The sequence below is a fragment of the Balaenoptera ricei genome, chromosome 5 (genome assembly GCF_028023285.1).
Source record: "Balaenoptera ricei isolate mBalRic1 chromosome 5, mBalRic1.hap2, whole genome shotgun sequence".
NCBI classification, from domain to species: Eukaryota; Metazoa; Chordata; class Mammalia; order Artiodactyla; family Balaenopteridae; genus Balaenoptera; species Balaenoptera ricei.
The window spans coordinates 31,015,207-31,031,429 of record NC_082643.1 but is presented as its reverse complement, the minus strand read 5'-3'; the positions used below and the strand labels follow the sequence as shown (position 1 = coordinate 31,031,429).

The 16,223-nt window shown below is 40.7% G+C and overlaps 1 protein-coding gene and 1 long non-coding RNA gene across 2 annotated transcripts in view; one reads left to right on the top strand and one right to left on the bottom strand.

Moving 5' to 3' along the window:
• The window catches only part of TMEM184C (transmembrane protein 184C), a 31,803-nt gene extending 26,811 nt beyond the window's left edge, over positions 1 to 4,992 (bottom strand). Inside the window, exons 1-2 of the mRNA XM_059922582.1 lie at positions 4,737 to 4,992; positions 4,303 to 4,522 (exon numbers count right to left, since the gene is read on the bottom strand). Of these exons, the coding sequence (XP_059778565.1) occupies positions 4,303 to 4,522; positions 4,737 to 4,768 (252 nt within the window). The 5' untranslated portion in view covers positions 4,769 to 4,992. The remainder of the gene's footprint in view (positions 1 to 4,302; positions 4,523 to 4,736) is intronic.
• Positions 4,993 to 5,177: 185 nt separating this feature from the next.
• The window catches only part of LOC132365810 (uncharacterized), an 80,905-nt gene continuing 69,859 nt past the window's right edge, over positions 5,178 to 16,223 (top strand). The window contains exon 1 of the long non-coding RNA XR_009503247.1: positions 5,178 to 5,324. This is a non-coding gene — a long non-coding RNA (uncharacterized LOC132365810). The remainder of the gene's footprint in view (positions 5,325 to 16,223) is intronic.

Here is a 16,223-nt window from a genome sequence, read left to right as displayed (position 1 = left end):
CTCCCTTAACCCACACTCCTATCTACTGTGCCACTCATTCTCCTGAGTCAAAAAATACTCAAAACAAACAAAATGAACAAAAACTTGTCTTCATATTTAAAAAAATAATTAATTAATTAATTAATTAATTTTGGGCTGCATTGGGTCTCCGTTGCTGCGCGCAGGCTTTCTCTAGTTGCAGAGAGCGGGGGCTGCTCTTTGTTGCGGTGCATGGGCTTCTCATTGCGGTGGCTTCTCTTGTTGTGGAGCACGGGCTCTAGGTGTGTGGGCTTCAGTAGTTGTGGCACGTGGGTTCAGTAGCTGTGGTGCACGGGCTTAGTTGCTCTGCGGCATGTGGGATCTTCCCGGACCAGGGCTCGAACCCATGTCCCCTGCATTGGCAGGTGGATTCTTAACCACTGCGCCACCAGGGAAGTCCCTGTCTTCATATTCTGATACCACTTCTTCACTCCACATTTATTCTTCAAACAACTGCCTCTAGTTTCGGCCTGATACCTCCATAGAAACCATGACGAGGATCACAAATGACCCTCCAATGGATGGCTCAGCAGCAGACTGTTCACTACTTTATCCTTCTGTTCTGGCTTCCACGACACTCCTCTCCTGGCATCCTACTTCCCCACTGGCTGCTGCTGCTTTTACAAGTTCCTATTCTTCTCTGTGACCTATAGATGTTGGTGCCACATCCTCTGCTTTTTCTTCTTCTTCTTCCCCTTTATAATCTCATCCATTTTTATGGCTTTCAACACCATCTCTGTTCTGACAACTCATATGTATATCTGCAGCTCAAACACTTCTGAGCTCTATCTAGACTTGCATTTCCAACAGCATATTTGACGTGCCCATGTGAATGGAATGTCTCTCATATACCCTGAACTAAGTGTCCCAAACAGAACTCAAATGCTTTCAAACCTGTCCGTATCTATCGAGTTTCCATCTTGGTAACTGGCATCACCATGTACCCTGTTGTTCAAGACAGAAAACTCAGAGTGGTTCTTGATTTCCCCCTTTCTCTCACTGCCTCTCTTCTCCAATCCAATCCAGTGTCAAGCCCTGTTTCTTCAATTCCAATAATACTTAAAATTCACTTTTCCATCTCGGTTTCTGCTATTCTGACTTGGGCCATAAGTCATCATAGCCCAGGCACCCACTACCTCTGAACTACCTTAAAGAACTTTCTAACTTCTTCCACTTCCACTTAATTTTCCATAGGCTGGTAGAGTTGTCTTTTGAAGATGTGTAATAATGTTTCCCTGCTTGTTCACTTTTTAGATCTTCTTTAGTTTCCTCATAGCATTTTACATAATTTTATTTTATTGATTTGTTTTTGCTGGTTGTGTTTGTTTCCACCACCAAGTTCCATGAAAGTAGGTGCCATGTTTCTCTCTCTAACCATATAGAATACCAGCCTGATTTATCACTGGGACTCAAATAATCATTTATTAAGTATCTGATATTTGGGCAGAAGGAGAAAACAAGATAAAAAATGTATCCTGTTAGATGGTGGTGAGTCCTAAAAAATATAAAGAAGGGAAGAGGATATGAAGAGTTGCGGAAGTGAAGCTTGCAATTTTTAAACTGGGTGGCTGGGTGACATTGAAGTAAAAACCTGAAGGACACAAAGCAATGAGAATACCGTCTGGAGAAAGGCATATTAAGACATGCAAAGGCCCTAAGGAGGGAGCCCGCCCTGCATTTGAGCAAAGCAAGCGTGGAGGAGGCCCAGGAACTGAGGATAGAGAGTCAGAGGGTGATGAGGTGGGGATGGTGTCAGATCATGTTGGGCTCCAATGCCATACTCAGGAATACTGGCTTTTAATCCAGGACTAGGAGTGACTGGAAAACTTTCAGACGAGACACATAATGTGACTTATATTTTAACTGGATACTCTGGCTGGTATGTTCAGAATAGTCCAGGGAATACACGATGAGAATTTGGCTCAGGGTGTTAGCAGTCGAGATTGCAGATTAAAATTGTCCTTAAATGCCCGTACTGAAAAAGTACAGTTGACATCAGTGATGAAATAAAAATTTACATTTTAAAGCAAGACAAGAAATATTTACACATAGAACTTTTTCTCTGCCCTTTGACCTCCTCCCTCCCCTCTAGTTGCATCACGCATCTGCATTATGCATTAACCAGACCTCCTCAATGGTAGAAATACCTGCTCAACCATAGCGATCACTTTTTCTCCTTCTGGTACCAGCCACATGATTCCTTAGAAGATAACATTCCTTTTTCAATTCTGAAAGGTGTCACGGTGACCCACCACTAGCCTTGTCAGTGCAGACATCAAGGGTGAGCTTTATGTGCAATGCCAATATATCATTCCCCTTAAAGACAGCGATTGGTGCAGAACAGACTAGTCAGACGACCTGGGGAGATACTGGGCCACACCTAACGAAGTTCGTAGCTTAATACTTACTTATGACGCTATTAATGTTACTAGTTATATTACTTGAATTCTGCCTGTTTTACAAGATTATTGTTTCTTGCATTACCAAATGTGTGACTGAGACTCAGATAAAATTAATGATGATTAGGCCACTTGAAACAACTGACCAAATACATAGTTCTATAAGATCCATAACTTCTTCTATATGGGAAGAGGGAACAACAAGAAGAGGGAACCGTTTCCTGGACAGTAACAAACTGGTAAGACAGGTGGCCCAGAGACTTTTGGTTATTGTTAACAGAGCCTCGTCCAGTAATAGCACATTGAGTGGCCTATCAACAAAATCCTCACCTAACCTGGGAATGAGCATTCCTAGCCACATGGGACAAACTGGTCGAAATGCCTCCCAAACTTTGGCTGAAATTAAGACCGAAAGGGAAGGGACTGTAAAATAAAGACTGCTGCCCACCATCCAGTTCTACAAGAATCAAATCACTAGCCACTGAGGCTATACACCCTGAAAGGAATAATACACACTGAAAGGAATTCGGGGTGTGTGTTGGGGCAAGATCAGGATGAGGCACTCTGTGCTCTGGGAAAACTGGCCTTCAGATAGATATTTTCAGGAGAAATTTTTTATGAACCTGGATCCTTGCATCTTCCCATACTTAGAAAAGCACTAAAACCATTAACTTAGATGTCTGTTCCTCATGACCTGTGACCTTCTACCGAGATGAGCGCTTAATTGCACGTACCCCCTTTGCCAAAATCACGTATATACTGGCTTCCCCCTTTACCTCTTCAGAACAGTCCTCAGAGCTCTCTGAGAGACTGTCTCCCGGGCTATAATCCTCAGTTTGGCTTGAATAAAATTTTCCATTTCTTTCTTAATTTTTTGTCATTGACACCAAAAACTAAGAGAAGTCTTAAATTAGGTTGATATTATACATAGTATTAATCTTTAAAATAGTTCCTATATTTCAAAGTAAGAAATACTCCAAAGTAAGAAATCCCTATTTGTATTAAGATGTCTATATTTGAATTCTGGTAAACAAATTATGGAAGTAACCTAAATATCTAACAAACTAGAAATATTTAATGTAGTGTAATATTATAGTAATATTAAAAATAACTATATGGACTATGCTAGCTTGGAAAAGTCAACAAAAAAAATTGAGTGAACATTCAGAAAACAAACATATATTAAATGCATTTCATTTAATTACATAAAGATCGTTTCCACACAAAAGGCCTAAAATAGCCATGGTCTTGTCATAACTCTTGTGCAACAGTTGTTTCTAAGTAAAAATACTTCCCTGGATTTTATGAACTTCAAACTTAAAAGTTCATTACAATTTTTATAAAGTACTTAGTTAAATATTTACCTTGGGGTCTTTAAGCTTATAGCACTTTACTGATGTCATAATAAGAATATGACATCAAAAAATATACAAGGGACTTTTTTCAAAACCTTTGTTAAGAGTTAATTTCTAAAGTAAAGACAAAGTTAAACCAACTCGAATCCTTTAATTCAGGAAGCTAGTTAAATGCTAATAAAATTCAACACCTGGTCTTTAAAGTAGATCTAGTTAAGTCTTAATATTTAAACAGATCAGATTTCAGAAGTAAAGTTACCTTACTTTCAGGATATTGATGAATGCTTGCAAAACAGTGCTCTCCGAAGCAGCTATCTTAGTATATTTTATTTTCTCGGTCCTACCTTCACGAGTAGCATGGTTTGAAAAACAGTGAACAACCAGAAACTAGACAGGTTATGTCACGGGTTCATTACAGGACATGGTTTTCAGGATATCAAGTCTGGAGCATCCGGGATAAAAACAGGCTACCTTAGCTGGGCAGGACGGTAGAAGAAAGGGTAGAGACGGATGGTGCGGGACCCTCTTACCTCCAGTTTCTGTAATTCCCACACGCATAGGGGAACCGCAACCACTATGGACACCAGATAAATGACCACCGCTAAAGGTCGAATCCACTGTCTCCAGTTCCTCCAGGTACAAGTGCAAGGCATGTTTCCGCATAAATCAGCTCCGAGTAGCAAGGGAAAAGTGCTCGAAGGAGATGGCAATGGGGAGCCCCGTTCTTTGGCTGTTCTGTCGTCTCGCATGCTACGGAAAAACAGCCGTGGGGCGACTTCACCAGCAGCTGGAACCGCCTCCTCGGCCCACGCTGTGCTTTCTGTTGCTGCTACTGCTGCTGCTGCCACAAACGCGGCGGCTCAGGGTGCTACCGGGGAGCAGTGCGGGCAGCATTCTTTTTTCCCCACCTTGCATCTACCCAGTTCTTCCGCGGTGGAATCCCCGGCAGAGCCGCTGCCCTCACCTAGGAATCGCCCGGAGCTCCGCCTGCAGCATGGCCTCGAGGGGAGCGGCGCCGAGCCGGACCGGCCTGTAGAGACCCTGCACTCAGTTCGATTCTGCCCCGCGGCTCCCAGCCCGCTCGCTCTTTTCTTGGGCGGTGTAGTTCCCTCCCTCCAGCGCTCGCAGGCGTCTGCTCCGCCGATTCTGCTGATAGATAAGAGATGAAAACTTAACCCCCCCCCAGCCCCAGGATTTCTCCACTGGTTCCCACAGGCCAGTCCCCCAAGGCGGAACCAAGGCCAAACCAGGGCTTCCGCTTCCGCCCCCGCTGTCTGAGGTTAGTGATTCGTGGACAGCGCCAAGATAGGCCCACCCCATCCGGCTCACTTCCTACTCTCTGATTGGTCATTTTTCGGGGGCGGGGCTGTTGGGATGGGTACCAAGGGTAGAAGGTTGGATGAAGCCGAGGTGTGTGGAAGTTGTGCAGTCGCTGCCGGGTCGCCCAGTGGCCAAGGAGGATTCTGCAAGCTGTATAGGTCGTTTGAGAACCACTTGAGGAACTCCTGCTACACTGTTCTGCTGACTATATTCCAGCTTTAAGAAAGCCTGGGTAAGAGGCCATTACCTTAGAGCTGAACCTTTATCTGCACAAACATCTCCGATTCTCCCTGGGAGTGGATAGGGGAGTCAGCTGGACTAAGAAGAGAGGAAAAAAAAAAAAAGGGAAACGTCCACCTAGTTTTGTGTCAGTTGCCAGAATCTAGGGGTAGAGCCACTTAGTTATTTCGGGATTCTGCGGAAGGATCATTCTAGGGATAGCTTAATTTTAGAAGCAGTACTGCATTTGGAACTTGTTAAAAACTCGCATACATTTAAGTTTCAGAGAGTTGACATTACAACTGACAAAGAAATTTTATGTGCTTAAAGCTTTTAGCTGAACCTGCGGAGTAAACAAATGGCAAATGGGATCTTAAAGCCTTCCTAAACCAATAGAGCAAACAAATATGTACCTCTCAATTAGATACACAAATATGTCCATATCTGTCATTTTCTACGTGCTTTTCTTAAAGTATATTAGTTGATGTACACAAAAATCCCCAAAGGTAGGCAGTTTTCCATGTTACAGGTGAGAAAACGGATTCAAGTGGTTAAGTAGTTTGCAAAGCTCATTGAGCTAGTTAGTGATAGAGCTGGGATTCTAACCTTGGTGTCTGACTCCAGCATTGGACCTGTCAGTACCTGCCACCTGAGAATTTCTGACTAATGACCATATATGGACAAGAAGGCTTGCAGTATTGAATGCACCCAGCCTAAGATTCTCACAGAAGCACTGAGGGAATGTTGTCTTCCCAGGGTCCTAGCCAAAGTCTGGAGCTTGATAACATCTCCTTTTTAAAACTTGGCCTCTTTTAATACAAACTGCTTTCTTAAAGGGAAATAGGCCTTTTGTTTGTTCTTTCTAAGCTAACCTACAAAATTGAAGTCGTTATTTTAAAAAATTTCCTAATCATTAAATTAACACATACTCCATAGTTGAATTTCAAAAAATAGAAGAATAAAGAAGAGAAAAGTAACCCTTACTCTACAACCAAGTATATCCACTACTTACTTTTTTGGTACACAATATAGTCTTCCTTGGATATACTGCGTACATAGATTGTCTCTGTGCTTTCAGCCACAGTCATTGCCATCTATAATCATCTTCCCCATTCTTTCTCATGGGAAAATCTTTTTCATGTAATTTGTGAAAACTTCCTTGATCCCCTGCCCCCCCCCCCGCCCCGACCCGTAACCTATGGCACTCACATGTTATAATCATTTACTTATTTGTCTGTCTTTATTTATTTTTTAATTAATTATTTATTTATTTTGGGCTGCGTTGGGTCTTTGTTGCTGCACGTGATCTTTCTCTAGTTGCGGTGAGCGGGGGCTTCTCTTCATTGTGGTGCTCGGGCTCTCACTGTGGCGGCTTCTCTTTTTGAGGAGCACCGGCTCTAGGCACACAGGCTTCAGTAGTTGTGGTGCGCGGGCTCAGTAGTTGTGACACACGGGCTTAGTTGCTCCACAGCATGTGGGTTCTTCCCGGACCAGGGCTCGAACCCATGTCCCCTGCATTGGCAGGCTGATTCTTAACCACTGGGCTTCCAGGGAAGTCCCTGTCTGTCTTTTAGATTGAGTTTCTAGGAGCAAGCTAAAGTTCTAGAACTATTAGAATAAAGCAAGGGAGGGAAGGGACCAGAATGTCAGAGGCACAGGTGGTTTCCCACACCAGTGTGTGAACTGGGGTTCATTCATGATGAAGGTTCTACAGGTCAGCAGAGAAAAGAGAAAAAAAATACATAGTGAGTTTTTATTTGGTCAAACTTATTCATTCTAAAGGATTATGCTTTATTTTGAAATTGTCCATTCTATTTTTTTTAATGTGATGATAGTTACAGAGTCGTTTTTTTCTAGATGTTCTTATTTTGGAAAATAAAAAGTTGGTAACTTTATTTGCTCTCATTTGTTTTATTTCTGAAATTGTTCTTGGTCTGTGAAATCCTAAAGTCTAATAATCACTGAGACAAGGATTGGTTGCTGATTTCAGTAGCCATAATGTTGGCATGATTCTGATCTACTTGCTTTACTTGCTCTAGGTGTTCTCTGTATTCTTTCTTAGGATATGACTTAGCCTAAGTCTGAGGGTGGATCTGAGCTTGATCGTGTTTGAAAAATAAGAAATGGTTATAACTAGCAGATGGTACTGGGGTCAAAAGTAAGCTGTTAGTCATTCTTGATGCAATTTACATAGATAAAATGAAGTTTCTGTTTATTACTGTATCACATGAAAATAGGTAGGTGAAATTTTGCCATCCATGGAGGATGTGTTTGGATTAGTCTGACTTAAAATAATAGGTTAACAAAATTTGCTTTGAGGGATTCTGGGAGGTGGGCACTGTTAACCCCTTGGCATGTATTACCCTATCTCTCTATGGAAATATGTCTGTAATGGTTTTAAAATGTGGCTGCCACTTCTTTACTCTTACCATAAAAATATATACTCTGTACTCCTTCCCCTTAAATCTGGGAGTGGTGTGACTGATTTGACCAATAGAGTACAGTGAAAGTGATCATCGTCACCATATCACCTTAGCGGCTAGGTCATAAAAGGCCATGCAACTCCACCTTATCTGTTGGAACAATTGCTTTTGGAACTCTCAACCATTGTGTAAGAAGTCTAACTGTCTGAGGCTGGTGTGCTGTGAAAAGCCCCAAGACACATCAGGAGGGCCCTTGAAGGTATGCTGAATGACAGTCACAGCTGAGCCCAGCCCTCCAGTTAGCTCAGCCCAGGTGCCTGTCATGTGAGTGGAGAAGCCGATTCTAGCTTCCAGCCATTTGAGTCACCCATCAGCATTTTGAGTCTTCCAAGATGAGGTGCTAGACTTATGGACCAGAGGAAGCCATTCCAGCTCTGCCTTATCCTAATTCCTGACCTGAAGAATCCATGAGTTCAAGAGAACTAGAAGAAAGACACAAACTGGGAAAAAAATTTGGAAAAGACACATCTGTTAAAGGACTGTTATCCAAAATATACAAAGAACTCTTAAAACTCAACAACAAGGAAAGCAAAAACTTGATTAAAAAATGGGCCAAAGACCTTAACAGAACTCACCTGAGAAGATATCCAGATGTCAAATAAGCGTATGAAAAGATCCTCCACATCATATGTCATCAGGGAAATGCAAATTAAAATAACAATGACATACTGCTACACACCTTTTAGAATGGCCAAAATCTAAAACTGACAACACCAAATGCTGCTGAGGATTTCACAAGTGATTGAACTCTCATACACTGCTGGTGGGAATGTGAAATGGTATAGCTACTTTGGAAGACAGTTTGGTGGTTTCTTACAAAATGAAACACACTCTTACCATATGATCCAACAATAACACTTATTGTTTACCCAAAGATAGTTGAAACCTTATGTCCACAAAAAAAATCTTCTGCACATGGATGTTTATAGCACCTTTGTTCATAATTTCCCAAACTTGGAAGCAACCAAGATTAGATAATAAACAGTTTAATAAACAGTGGTACATTCAAACAATGGAGTATTATTCAGCGCTAAAAAAAATTGAGCTATCAAGCAATGAAAAGACATGGAGGAATCTTAAATTCGTATTACTAATTGAAAGAAGCCAATCTGGAAAGACTACATACTGTATGATTCCAACTATATGACGTTCTGGAAAAGGCAAAACTATGGAGACAATAAAAAGATCTGTGGTTGCCAGATGGGGGGAGGGGTAAGCTGAATAGGCAGAGCACAGAGGATTTTTAGGGCAGTGAAAATATTCTATATGATATTATAATGATGAATGTATGTCATTATAATTTTGTCCAAACCCAAGAATGTACAACAACCAAGAGTGAACCCTAAGGTAAACTGTGGACTTTGGGTGATTAACTATGATCTTTGGGTGATTATGCTGTGTCAGTGTAGATTCATCCTTGATGAAAAATGTACCATTAAGGTGAATAATGCTGATAATGGGGGAGGCCGTGTGTGTGTGGGCTCTCGGGGGGGGGGGGGGATATGGGAATTCTTTGTACATTTCTGTCGATTTTGTTGTGAGCCTAAAACTTCTCTAAAAAAATAAAAATATCCATGAGCATAATGAAAATGGTTTTTTTACCTCACTGAGTTTAGGGTTGTTTGTTATGCATTTGTTCCAGTGAATGGATAACTGAAACAATGTCTTGTGTCTATGTGTGTATATACTCTCTACCTAATCTGAAAGAAGCTTCCCGTTTAGAGTGATTTTTTTTTTTTTTTTTTTTTTTTGCTTAGAGCTGACTTTAAGTCTAGATAAATTACCTCAAGCTTTTCTCCTTTAGGAATATGTTGCCTTCAGAGTCTGAGGTTGTGTCAACCAGTCAAAGAGTTAAGTGAGTTTTAAATTTAAATGTTGCAAGAATGCAGGGGAGAGCTCCTAGCAGATCTTAAACAGAATGCTTAACTTTGTAAAGTGTAATTTTTTCTCCTACCCCCAAATGGAAGGAAAATTGTTTAATATGCACCAGATGAGTGGGGAAGAAGATAAAAGTGGTACAAGCTATAATATCAAACTTTCAAATTTGAACTTTGAGTATTTTCACCCGTTAAGTTTCAGCTTTACCTACCACATCTTCAGGCTACATTTTAAGCTTTGTTGAAGACACCATGGTTTATTGATCTCTCCCTCTCCTATACTTCTCTACATCTGTAACAGATAAAGCTGTAGATTCCTGGGTGTATCACCATATCTCTATGTGTCTAGATGTCTTTATGTACAATCTACCTTGTCTTAAAGAGACTCAAGTATGTTTTGGTAGATAAATACTGTAGTTGCATTTATAAGTTTTGGTAAATGTAATAAGTATATTAAATGTGAAAGTCTAACATGTTCATGTTAAAGTAAAAATAAATTGTAATTTAAAAAATTACTTTATGTCATTTTGTTCATTTTGTTTATTGGGTCTGATGATTCAGAGCAAGCTATGGCCTGCAACCCAGTTGTGGTCCACAGTCTGTTTCTGTATGGCCCATGAGCTAAGAACAGTTTTTACATTTCTTTTTTTATTGTGGTAAAATACACATAACAGAAAATTTACCATTTTGACTATTTTAAGTGGTTAAAATTCAATGGCATTAAGTACATTAACATCGTTGTGCAACTATCACCACTTTCCATCTCTGGAACTTTTTCATCATCCAACTGAAACCCTGTACTCATTAAACACTAACTCTCCATTCCCCTTTCCCCCCAGTCCCTGGTAACCACTATTCTGCTTTCTGCCTCTATGAATTTGCCTATTCTAGGTACTCTATATAAGTGGAGGCATAGAATATTTGTCCTTTTTTGTCTGGCTTATTTCACTTAGCATAATATTTCCAGGGTTCATCCGTGTTGTAGCATGTATCAGGATTTCTTTCTTGTTTAAGGCTGAACTGTATTCCATTGAATGTGTAAACCACATTTTGTTTATCCATTCATCTGTCGATGGACAGTTGGGTTGTTTCCATCTTTTGCCTATTTCAAATAATGCTGCTGTGAACAGTGGTTTCCACCTTTTGCTTATTGTGAATAATGCTTCTATGAACATAGGTGTATGTACCTGGAGGAGGAGGTATGGACGTGATCCTCCTCCATTGCTGTTGACCTTGACCAGAGCACTCTCCTTCCTGTACCCTAATGGTGTCCAATGCTGCTATATACACTGGTGTACAGGGGAAATGGGGACTTGTTAATTCAGTGGGGATAGAGTTTCAGCTTTGCAAGACGTGGAGAGATCTGGAGATTGGTTGGCGACAATGTAAATGTACTCACTCCTTTTTGGCTTTTACATTTTTAGAGTTGTAAAAAAAATTAAAAGAGTATTTAAAAATATTTACTATCGGTGCTTTTATAGAAAAAGTCTGCCAACCCCCAATTTAGAGTAAAGTTTAAAATCTTATAATGGGCTATTATAAAGTTGCTAAATGTATCTTAATATACAGTTCCCTCATTTCTTTCTTTCTTTTTTTTTTTTTTTGAAGTTTTGGCCACACCAATTGGCTTGCGGGATCTTAGTTCCTGACTAGGGATGGAACCTGTGCCCTCGGCAGTGAAAACGTGGAGTCCTAACCACTGGACCACCAGGGAATTCCCAAGTTCCCTCATTTCTTCACTAGGAGTGTATTTAAATTTCATCAGACTTTCCCACACTAAGTATTTGGGGAACTCTAGTTGTTCCATCCCAAAATCAACATTGAAAATCTCGGTTTTGTTTTTGTTATTAAGATTTACTGATTTAAAAGCAAGATTCACTGATTTTTTTACTACAAGGATCCTGTAGTAAATTCAAAATAACAGGGCACAAGAGCTCTTCTCTTTAGAGCCAGGATCACATGAAAGAAAAGGCCCCACCATGTATATTAACTATGTAGAAACTGGAGATGCTGTCATTTCCACTTTTAATGTGCTTTTCTGATTCTCCTCTGAGCAGGCTTTCAATGTCCTTTGAACCTTAGCTTGTCCCTAAGGCAGAGATTCCCCAACTTTGTTTCACAGCACCCTTAGAATCTCAGTAATTTTTTCTTGGTGTCCTTAGGCCAAAGAAATTTCTAATAGTTCCATTTAGTAAGTAATTAAGTCCAAACAACCTAATTGTAGACATTCATATAATGTCTGACAGATGTTTCTGTGTTTCTCTGAAAACTTTAAACTATCCAATCCATGGGGCCTCTGAATCCACTCCAGTGCTCTGTGGCCCCTCAGCACACAACTTGGAAATTGCAGTCCTAGGGTCTTATGCCTACATTTCTGACTTGGACTAGCCTTTGTCCTTGGCTTTGCTTCTTGTTTTCAGATCCTACTCCCCACAATTCCAGGGCTTGCCTAACAATTTTTTATTTATTTATTTTGCCTAACACCTTCTGATGGCTTTCTTTGCTTAACAGATTTAATTTTCACATTCTTGATTCGGGTCTATTCCCTCAGTACATTAACTTTTTTTAAAAAATTAAATTAAATTTATGTTTTGGCTGCATTGCGTCTTCATTGCTGTGCGCAGGCCCTCTCCAGTTGCAGCAAGTGGGGGCCACTCCTCGCTGCGGTGCGTGGGCTTCTCATTGCAGCGGCTTCTCTTGTTGCGGAGCACGGGCTCTAGGTGCGCGGGCTTCAGTAGTTGCGGCTCACGGGCCCTAGAGCATGCAGGCTTCAGTAGTTATGGCTCGCGGGCTCTAGAGTGCAGGCTCAGTAGTTGTGGCGCACGGGCTTAGCTGCTCCACGGAATGTGGGATCCTCCTGGACTTGGGACTGAACCCGTGTCCCCTGCATTGGCAGGCAGATTCTCAACCACTGCACCACCCAGGAAGTCCCAGTACATTAACTTTTATACTAGATTTTTATAAAGGCTCTTTATTTAAACTACTGAAATAGTTAAATAAATAGAACATTTGCCCTCCTCTTCAAAAGTGTGTTATTGGAATTACTGGATTAATGACTATCAGGATCTCCAATTACCTCACAAGAAAGGTGATAAAGTATCTTAAGCCACCTGTAATTCTTAGTAGTGTATGTTATCCTTTGTCACTCGAGTGAAGAGGATCCTGTGAAAGGTGCAAGCGACTCACATAGTAAATAATAAATTACCTTTTCTATAAATTATTACTCAGTAGATGAACTTTCCAGTAGCTCTATCTGATGAAGAAGTTTGTTTTTTTTTTAACTGATGTTTTATTTTCAGACTGACTTAAGATACTTCTGGCATATCAAGTTACAGGCTAAAAGGAATGTGAAAAACCTTAGTAATTGTAACAGATTCAGAACTAGATAATTCAGGAGATTTGGGAGAGAAGGTATTTCTGGTTAGGAAGAAGATTCTGTGCATTATCTGTTAGGATGATCTGTGCACTGAGAAAGGAAACTTTTTATACTGAGACAAATTCTTTTAGGATTTAAACAAAAATCACTGTGTCATTTAGTGTACTTTAGATGCTAGACTGTGGTGATCCCCACAGAAAGAAGGCTTGACTTACATGAAGTAAGGAGAATTCATGGGAGGATTTCGCTCCAGTGTGGAGGAAGTTTTCTCTTTCACATGTGAGCAGAGCTCTCTATGGAGCTTGAGTTTTACCTCTTACTTTTCTCATGTATTTTAGGCTGTCAGTTGCCCTGTGTAAACTCACGAGCACATGTCCTACTTGGTTTTATGTGGGTCAGATCTGGGGGTGGAGTGAGAATTGATTCCTCTCTCGCCCTATAGAGTGATATTCTGTGCATGCAAAGCTCTGATTGGAGTCCACCAGGCTTTACTTTGTAGGTGTAGAACTAGACTTTTTTTTTTTAACTCCTTGAGTGTGAATCCTATGATTTGTGCTTTTCCAAATTTCTCATTTGGGAAAGGAGAGGAAAACAGGAGAGCAGTGTCTTTGTTTTTCCCCTTCCTCCTTGACACTCTCCCTGGGAGGGTCTCTAAGTCAGGATATAAGAATCAGGCAAGTGCCCCAGAACTAAGTTTTTTAATTTTCCTTATTCTCAGGAATCCTGGGTTTGTGATCAGTGACCCCAGGAAGGAAGACTTAAGTAGAAAAATACCTTGCCTGATGTATTTTCTTTTTCTTTTTTGGCTGTGCCTTGTGACTTGTGGGATGTTAGTTCCCCAACCAGGGATTGAACCCGGGCCGTTGGCAGTGAGCGCAGAGTCCTAACCACTGGACTGCCAAGGAATTCCCGCCTGATGTATTTTCTGTTGCTACCGTAACAAATGACCAGAAAATTAGTGGCTGACATAGAAGCACATGGCTTCAGGATGGTGGGTCACTGAGCTGGGAGTCCTTGGACTGTTAATATCTGTGAAGGGTCTGAGATTTGTACCCTATTTGCAAGCTAATAGGTTAGCCTGCCACAGTTTCATAGATGCTGAGAAGACATGAGACATCTGGAACAGAGGCAAAAGACTTTTCTATTAACAGCACAGCAGGCAGTAAGAGCTTCGTGTTTGCATTGGTTCCTCTTGCCTCCCAAGTCCTATGGGGTGAGGTGGAGGGACCCAGGTGTATGCTGTGTAGGAAGGAGTTTTGCACCACAGCCGAGCAACTCTGAGCTTAGAAAACCCTGTCTTTTATAATGACCTGAGAGTAAACCTGTCAACCTTTGCCCTGGAGAGAGACATTGTCTTTATCATCCTAGTCGGGAAACAAATGTGCTCTTTGCCCTAGAAGGAGAGGCTATCTCTGCCCCTCAAGGCTGCTTGCTATATGAATATCCTTGAAAAGATATTCCAGAACAAAAGATAGAAAGAAAGTATACAGAAGTGCCATGGGGATTGGGTCCCAATAAAAATTAAACTGGATAACCAGGTGATTTGTATCACCAAAAACTACACATTTGGTGAATGGAAGCCTGACTTGAGTCAACCTGACAGAGTTACTTGCTTTCCCTCCCTAAGACTGCTCTTAGACCCAGAGACATTTTAATAAAAGCAAGGCCACATACCCTTGAGGAAGGTCTGAGATAATATTGAAGGTACATTCCACGAATCTTGTCTCAGGTGTATCAAGGGAACGATGCACAAGGTAAAGGGAAACAGCTACACCTTTTGTTATTATCACACAATTGTTTTGAATTAACACTAACTGTCAAATAATTCTAAATAATGATTACCGTGATAAGATTCAGTCAAGGTTACTCATGGTTGGTCAAGTTGGGCGATTTGAAGAGCGTTCAGTAGGGGACTTCCCTGGTGGTCCAGTGGTTAAGACTCCTTGCCTCCACTGCAGGGGGCGTGGATTCTATCCTTGGTCGGGGAACTAAGATCCTGAATGCTGCAGCGCGGCCAAGGGAAAAAAAAAAGTGTTCAACAGAGGGACTATTTACAAAGGTTTGGTCAAGGAGCATGGAAACCACTTGGGATGGTGCAGTAACAGCAAAGAGGAACACGAAGATGGAGAGGCTGTGTGGAAGGAATGGGTCATCTAAAAAGAGCTATGAGATATATATGGTACATATATGTATTGTATATATTTATATACATGATATATATATATCTAACTGAATCACTTTGCTGGACACCTAAAACTAACACAACATTGTAAATCAACTATACTTCAATTAAAAAAAAAGGTTGACAAATATATGACAATGACGATGTGAATCAACTGTAACTCTCATAATACATCATTTGATGGAGTGTAGAAGAATTCAACTACTTTGAAAAACTAGTTCCTTCTAAAATTACTTACAGTGTTTTAGTTCCTTATAAATCTATGACCCAGCAAGTATTAGGATTTTATCCAAGAACAAAGAAGACACGTATTCACAAAGAAACTCAAACATATGTTGGCAGATACATAAACAAATTGTGATATATCCATATAATGGAATACTAGGTAGAAATAAAAAATGAACAAAGTACTAAAACAACTTAAATGAATTTCAAAAGCGCTGTCTTAGAAGGAGGTTAACTTCTGAATGGTAGAGTAATGGCCACCCCAAACCTGCTCCTCCATAAAGGCAATGAAAACGCTGGTAAAACTTGTCAAAATGACCTTTTCAGAATTCTGGATATTAACTAAAGGCTTGCAACAACCCTAGGAGTGTTTATTCAAGTAAAAATATTGGAATCTTGCTAAAAATTAAAAAAAACAAAAAAGAGCTATGACTGTCTGTGGAGGGATGACCCCACCAAGGGGAGCAGAAGCCATTAGTGTTGGACCTTGCTCTCTTCCTTTCCCTGATCTTGCGTTCATGTCCCCTATTGGCCAAACCCAACTGGAAGCCAGAGGACAAAGGAGCCTTTTGCTGTAGTCCAAGCACATCAGCCTCCCGGGTCACAGAATACAGCAAAGGGCAGAGGATGGATTCGGAGTGAAAAAGAAAGCCAACCCAGCATAACATAGCAGAAAGTATTCATAATAATAGCCTAAAATATTCTGACTCCCCAATGCTTCCATTACTAACTTTTTTATTATGAGAGGAAATTAGCTGGAAATTTGATG